Here is a 7,231-nt window from a genome sequence, read left to right as displayed (position 1 = left end):
TCTCTCTCTCTCTCTCCCTCTCCCTCTCCCTCTCTCTCTCTCTGCGTGTATTTTGTTTGTCTTTTGTTTGGCTTTTCCTGGCAATAGCTGGCGAGAAAATTGAGTTGCGTATCTAATAGTGCCTCGTAATATTCTTGTTCAAACGCAGACGACTTGGGCAGAGTGAAGCGGAAGTCCGCGCGCATTGTTAAACGCATTATTTCGATTTGCAATCTTGGACTCCAAAGCTTTATCTTTATTTTGCCTTTGGCGCTCAACACTCGGGCAATCCAAAAAATACACATGTCATTAACAAGCCGTCACAAATTCTTTTCTACATAACCCCTCGCGTTGGCGATTATCCTTTGTTAAAGACACGTTTCTGTTTAACGCCAAAAATTAACAATTGCCTACGAGCATTCGATAAGATAAGCGAAGATTGAACGCAAATGCCGAATAACGAATGATAATGATGAGAAAAAACGAATAAGCAAAAACAACAAAAAAAGAACCAAAAAAAAAAAAAAAAAGAAAAAAAAAACGCGCGGCTCTATGCACAGGCATTTAGTTAGTTAATCCGCCTAATCTCGTTTATCGATTATCTCTATTATAACTATTATCTCGACAATATCGATTTGATAAATTTAATCGTTTAGTTTGAAGATTCCAAATATGCTCCAAATAAGTCTAGTCAATAAATCCGACGATCAATAAATACTCGCTTAATTATAAATCCCCGAGCAGCTACCTCATTGATATATTGTTATTCAACTAGTTATGTTATGCTATTCATTGACAGTGTGTGCGAATCTTTCGCGTGCCTGCACCTACAAGCAATTGCAATGAAATTTTTCATCATATTTATTCATGGTCGACAACATAAGCGAGATATCATCCAACCACTACCGCTTTTATCCAATATTTACATCGATGATTTAGTAAATAGGCTTTTGTCAGCGGCAACTTATGTTTTAATACGCGTATCACCAGTTAAGGAATGCAATTTAAAAGAAACAATTGGCATATCGATAGACAATGTTGACGGATTAATAAATGTAATGATAATCCTAAGCATTCATGATGAAATCAATTCAATTGAATTCACAGGAGCGCACGATTAATAAATAATTCGTAGCACGATGCTAGAACATATGGCAGCCACGATAGATGTATATGTTTAATTGCTGAGAAAGAGAAATTTTCATTCATAATGGACGTATTCGTTCGTGAGAGCAAATTCTCTTTGAACTTTGGAAAAGTATCGAATTTTCACGAAACATCCCCTCGTCTAAATTTACATTTGTTATTATAAATGCCTTAAACTGTCTGGAATAGTTGATATTTGGGGCCGATCCCCATCTATTAATAATTACACTTACAATAACAACGAAATAATTTAGTTTTCACATCCCGCAAAGCTTGAGATTCCAGCGCACTCGATTATCTATAATAACGAAAGTTTTTGTTGTACATTGTTCGTTACGTACACATTGAGACTCTAATACCATGAGATTGAAATAGGTAATCGAGATATGTATTATCCAAGCTCCTTAATTATCTGAATTTTCAAACATTTTCAAATGACAATAATTAATTGTACTTGTAATTGAAACTGTAGATTGTTCGTAAAATGTAGAGTTGATTTGTTCGTTTAGTAAGCGCGAAATAATTGTCAGAGTAGTAAGCATAACGGTCCAATATTCGATTATCTAATTGCCAATTGGCATTTAAACTTGACAACTTACATTGAAATTTTTTATAGAATTGAAAAGTATATTCTTGGCTTATAATCTCATCGTCCCACTTAAATGAGCGAGATTTTTCGATTTAATCACAATAGAAACGCACTGACAAAGTGCATTGTCAAGTTAAATGGGCGAAATGCATCAGCACGAGGACACGGTCCCAGTAATTACGGCCACTGTGAGAGAATTCGGCCTTTACAAAGCTAAAACAATACAGGTACGTTACCAGCAATCAATTGTTAGCTCAAAGCTCAAAGTCGCATCACATTTACACCCCCCGCCGGACAGTGTTTTGTCGTTGGCGACTCGAGTGTCGTCATGGATACACGGGGAGTACTCGAATCGTGGCATTGTTGGACGATCGTTGTTGCGTCATTTCGCTCGCTCCTCCCAAGTTTATCGAGTCGAGTACACGGATGTGCATAATGTGAGATGATTATTTACTCATACGGTTCCTCTTCTCAATGACTCTGGCACTGCTAATTTCGTGAAAATGGTCGTTATTGATAGGAGGCGAAGCTTCATCCTTACAACGGCTCACCATTTCTTTGGCGTCCCTCACGATGAGGATTTGGATAGCAATGAGGTGTCGCTGCTTGATAACTTTCTGGATCGAGCAAAGTGTCGAACGCTTTACGCTGCTTTTTTATTTTCGAATTCGGAATCACGCGTCAGCTTAACCAACGAGCTATCCGTCGGCAACAATACTTTGGTATTTTTCAAGGTGAGTACTCGATCGGCAAGCTACTGACATCGATCATCCAACTGCTCAGAATTATTCAATCATTTGCCTTATCGAAGGTAAAAAAAGAAAAGAAAAAAAAAAAAAAAACACTCACTCCACGAGTACTTTCATGTACTTTAACAATAAATATTCAGCATAAAAAAGTCACGTGATTTTAAAGTTTTGCCTTGAACGAGATCTTGCGTAAATTTGCTTTGATTATGTCCGCTTAATTCTAACGCTGATAGCAATTAGTATTATTTATAATCATTAAGGAGATTCACGCTATTCCTAATGTTACTTTAACCAATAGCGCATAATATATGACGTAGATATTATCATTTCCATTGCATATGAATTCGTATAAATTTGCATTAATGATTGGATAGAAATTTGGCGCCTTCGACGAGGACTAGTTGCATTGAATATTGGTCAGAGCATAAAATGAGACGTAACGTAATAAAATAAGGAGAGAATGACCATTTTATTTTATCCGTATATTACAAATTAAATAACATTGCATTAAGCGCGCTTTTCCATCTGTACGTATGTATGTGTGTATATCTGGATGCTAATCGAGATACTTTACAGATAATATTTAAATTAAAACATATCGATAAATTATTAACATAAAAACCACTATTCACTTATTTCTTTTCAACTTTTTTTCTTCTCTATTTGTATTCTTCTATTATGTATTATTAAATATTTAAAATTAATATCCATTACAAAAATCTTTCCTTATTTATCTCGTACATACAATATTTGTTATCGTTTCAAACATAACTGTTGATTATTATTGCGGTACTAGAAATTAGTTAGAGACTTTTTTATTTTGGAATTTGTTCCATTCATCATGATGTGTTGATTGCGGCGCTGCATCCGTCATTTCTTACATCACATTTATGTTTTACATTAGACTAGATAGATTAAGTAGCTCTGATTATACTTTTTTAAACAAATAGAGAATTCAAGAGCTCTCAAGAAGTATTCACTGAAATAAAGTCTATTTATACTTATTAAATTCATTATTATTTTTTTTTTTTTTTTTTTTTTTTGTCAGAAATCTATACAAATTCTTAGATTAAATTCTTAAATTATCGTATCGGACGAATTGTCATGTCAATGTAGCGATTTTTCTATTCATAAATAAATTTGAATTTGTCGATTGAGATTTTTTCTTGTAACCTTGAGCTACATAAGCCTAGACCATCAGTGTGTTTGTATTATTGAGAGATAATTAAAATAATAAGCAAGTACGTTACTTTATTTATAATGAAATCCTACTTATAATTTATGCACATACGTTCAGTAATAATATAACATTATTATAACGTTTGTTAATTCAATCTTAAATTGCAACAGAATTTTAATAAGTGTTAAGTTTCAATTGTATTTTTTTTAAAGCGGTCGGCGTACTGTTTTATGTATGAAGTGTTATTTTTTCTGTTTTGTTTTTTGTTTTCTCTCTCTCTCTCTCTCTCTCTCTCTCTCTCTCTCTCTCTCTCTCTACAATATTCTAATATTCTACTGTACAATGATATTTAATGCCTGAGATCGTAGCCTAAATAATTTATTTCGTGTGGAAGACATTTGAGTAAAAAGATAATAAATAATAATTAATAAGCCGTGGCTGAGATGCCTCTAGGTTATATAAAACGCATGGGCATTATTTTCTTAAACAGCAACGTGCGATACGAATATAAATTAATTTCTATAAAAGAACAATCGAAAGAAAGCATTACTGGATTACTCTGTTTAAAACAATATTTTAAGTGCGATCGAGTTAAATAGGGCGAACCAACTGAAAATCTTTTTTTGTAAGGCCGCGAGAGCTTGAGCACATGACTTTCCTTTGAAAGCCCAATGCCCTCGACATCCTTAAGAAAACAGGAAATTCGACGGAGCGCGTTCTAATTTAAAATTTTCACGTCCGAGGAGGGGCACGGAAGACCAACCGCGGTCACTCTAATGCCCCATAAAAGGGAGAGTAAAAGCAAGGGGGCCGCTAAATCGTTAACGTGCACGCGCAGATCTCGGACTCGCTGGTGACGGAGACGAACTTCCATGACGTCGTGCAGATGACGTCCGTGAGTAAAAACAGCGCTACGGCACTCGCCGAGGAACTTCGGCAGGTATGGACTCCAGCCCTGAGGACGGCCGGCGTCGACTCGCTCTTCCTGAAGAAGCTCGAGATCGAGCTCCTCGGGCCCAAGGCTATATCCTCCCTCGTCGAGGAGGAGACATTCATGCGGGAAAAGGCCCGGGGCGCGAGGACGCCCGCGGAGAGCAGACTTTACGAGCAGGCGGTCTTTTACCTCACGAGCATTCGTCGTGACATGGAGAGCGCGGCTGTGACGAGGTGCGCATCCCTTCTCCCCCTACCCTTCCCTCCTTTAAGCTGGCCATTAAACCATATTTAGCGAAGCAACGTGTAGTAAAATTCACTCCACTCTGGACTTTATTGAATTTATTATTGCGAAACACTGGAATTCAGCAGCTCTACTTTCATGACTTTCTAGCTTTACCCCCGCTATCATAAATTTTACTTACAGTGATTTAAACGTCATTTCATTTTTTATATATTTTTAGCAATTTGCTTGGCTAATTCAAATATTTCAGTACTTGTAGTCTTAATTGAAGTAAATTATCGAGCAATTTTTAACTTTCTTATTCGATTAATTTTTTCTTTTTTTCCTTTTTTTTTTAACTCTTGCTGCATTTTTATAATGCATTGTGTATTTATTAATCGTGTGAATATTGATTTTTCGGTTTGTATTATATCTTACGTGTAGCTATAACTGCAACTGCCGATCTACGTCATTGCTAATATATCAGGCATTATAAATCCAAAAATTAATTATAATTTTGAATAACTTGGATTATCACGCATTTATCCGGAATATAGATGTATCCGTGCAAATATATATATATATATATATATATATATATATATATATATATATAGGAAAAAAAAAATACTATTGAAAATACTATTGGTCATATTGAGCTTAATATCGTCGCTCGTAACTATATAAATTATACAATTAATGATCGTGAATTTGTGAGAAAAAATTAGGGAGGGCTTGACATTGGTGGAGGAAACGTTCGACGCGGTCTCTGGATATTTGGATGAGCTATGGAGACTTAAGGGGCCTGTTTATACCGAATTGCGCATGCAGTCGTTGCTGGAAATTATCGGAGACGAAGTTGCACAGCTCGTTCAATCGTTATTGAGTAAAGTACGTGTGTAGGATGGGTAAATTGCACGAAGCAACGTCATCAATCGTATGAAGAAAGGCACAAGGATTTTCTTACTAATATTTAATATCCCTGTTAGATTCAATCGGATGGACGAGTAAAAGACGAGGCTGTGGCTCTTGGAGCTATTGTTTGTGAAAAATGGGTTGCCATGTCCGTACGTATGACGGACTTATTTTGGCCTCATATAATCGACCATCCGTGGAGGGGAAAGCCATACAGACCGGAAAAATGCACAAATTTTGGAATCAGATTAAAGTAAATTACTAAAGCCTTATGTAATGTTTAATTATTTAGGTCGATTAAAGGATGTCGTTGATGAAAATTTGCTTGTAGAGAAATAGCTGAAATTCGCGGGCAAAATCGTCAATTGACGAAGCTGTTGACTCAAAGTGAGAGGACGCATCTCGAGATCGATGCATTATTCAAAATATTCGATAATGTCGACGGTGAGATAAGATTCAGAAGTCTTATACGTGGCAATGGAATATTAATTTAAATTTGATAGTATCGTCTGTTTTGTAGAATTGCTCGGGGAGGAAAACGACGTAAAGTGGAGTCGATTAAAAGATAAGGTGCAGAGCAGCCTCGCACCTATCGAGGAACGCGTCGCTACGAAGCTGAAGACTCGTATCACTGGAGCAAAGACATTACTTGCCGTAGAGACCGAGTTTCGTCGATATAGCGATCTCGTGAGGAGAGAGATGATAAAGAATCTTCTTCGAGCCGAGCGACAATCTCTATTGTCCGCCTATTCCGATCTTATCGGTTGAGTATTAATCAGTAGTCTTTACTCCTCGTTTTATTCAAATTCATAATCAATTTCAAATGAATAGCTTTGCTAAAAATTACACGCTTCTGTACAATTTTTTGCGTGTGCGTTTCTTTATTTGTCTTTGATTTTGCAATAATAAAAAATGAATTTAATCTTTCCTAATTAAAGATGCAGCTCAAAATGAGTGCGACACGAAGGAACTATTGGATACGCCTGAAATTTTACAAGCCGTTCAAACTGCCAAGGTGTCGGAACTTCGTCTCAAAAGCTTGCAAAAGCTTGGACAACAATTACTCGACGATCTTCCAGGGTACGAGGATATTTCGAGAAGACTTACGAGTTGTATTTGCGATGTTGAAAAGCATAGACAAGAACTCGTTGAAACATGGGTAATTAATACCATTCTAGGCTAATTACCATTCTAGGCTAATATTACCACTACGAATGCATTTAAAAACTTATTAATACCAACTGTTGCAATGGAAAAACGAGAAGATCGTTTTTAATAATGCTTGAGCGCGAATTGGCTAGACAGTTAAGTAAATGGAATTGTAATAATTCTATGAATTTATTATTATTTATTATGTTAGTCACACTGTCCGTGAGTGACTAGGTGTACTTAGAGGGGAGTGGGATATAATTTTGAAAGACCGTTTAATACTAAGGCCAATATAGAAAATATATGAAAAGAACGGAGATGGTGTATCGATTATGTGTGCTAAATAATAATAATAATAATAATAATAA

The 7,231-nt window shown here is 36.0% G+C and overlaps 1 protein-coding gene across 1 annotated transcript in view; it reads left to right on the top strand.

The window, feature by feature from the left end:
• Nucleotides 1-2,217: 2,217 nt before the first annotated feature.
• btv (dynein cytoplasmic heavy chain beethoven) overlaps nt 2,218-7,231 on the top strand; it is a 22,942-nt gene continuing 17,928 nt past the window's right edge. The window contains exons 1-7 of the mRNA XM_011503714.1: nt 2,218-2,448; nt 4,482-4,810; nt 5,528-5,696; nt 5,789-5,967; nt 6,046-6,158; nt 6,235-6,477; nt 6,653-6,873. Coding sequence (XP_011502016.1) covers nt 2,218-2,448; nt 4,482-4,810; nt 5,528-5,696; nt 5,789-5,967; nt 6,046-6,158; nt 6,235-6,477; nt 6,653-6,873 — 1,485 coding nt within the window. The remainder of the gene's footprint in view (nt 2,449-4,481; nt 4,811-5,527; nt 5,697-5,788; nt 5,968-6,045; nt 6,159-6,234; nt 6,478-6,652; nt 6,874-7,231) is intronic.

Source organism: Ceratosolen solmsi, unplaced genomic scaffold, assembly GCF_000503995.2.
Source record: "Ceratosolen solmsi marchali unplaced genomic scaffold, CerSol_1.0 scaffold8, whole genome shotgun sequence".
Taxonomy (NCBI): domain Eukaryota; kingdom Metazoa; phylum Arthropoda; class Insecta; order Hymenoptera; family Agaonidae; genus Ceratosolen; species Ceratosolen solmsi.
This window is presented reverse-complemented; position numbering and strand designations above follow the sequence as displayed.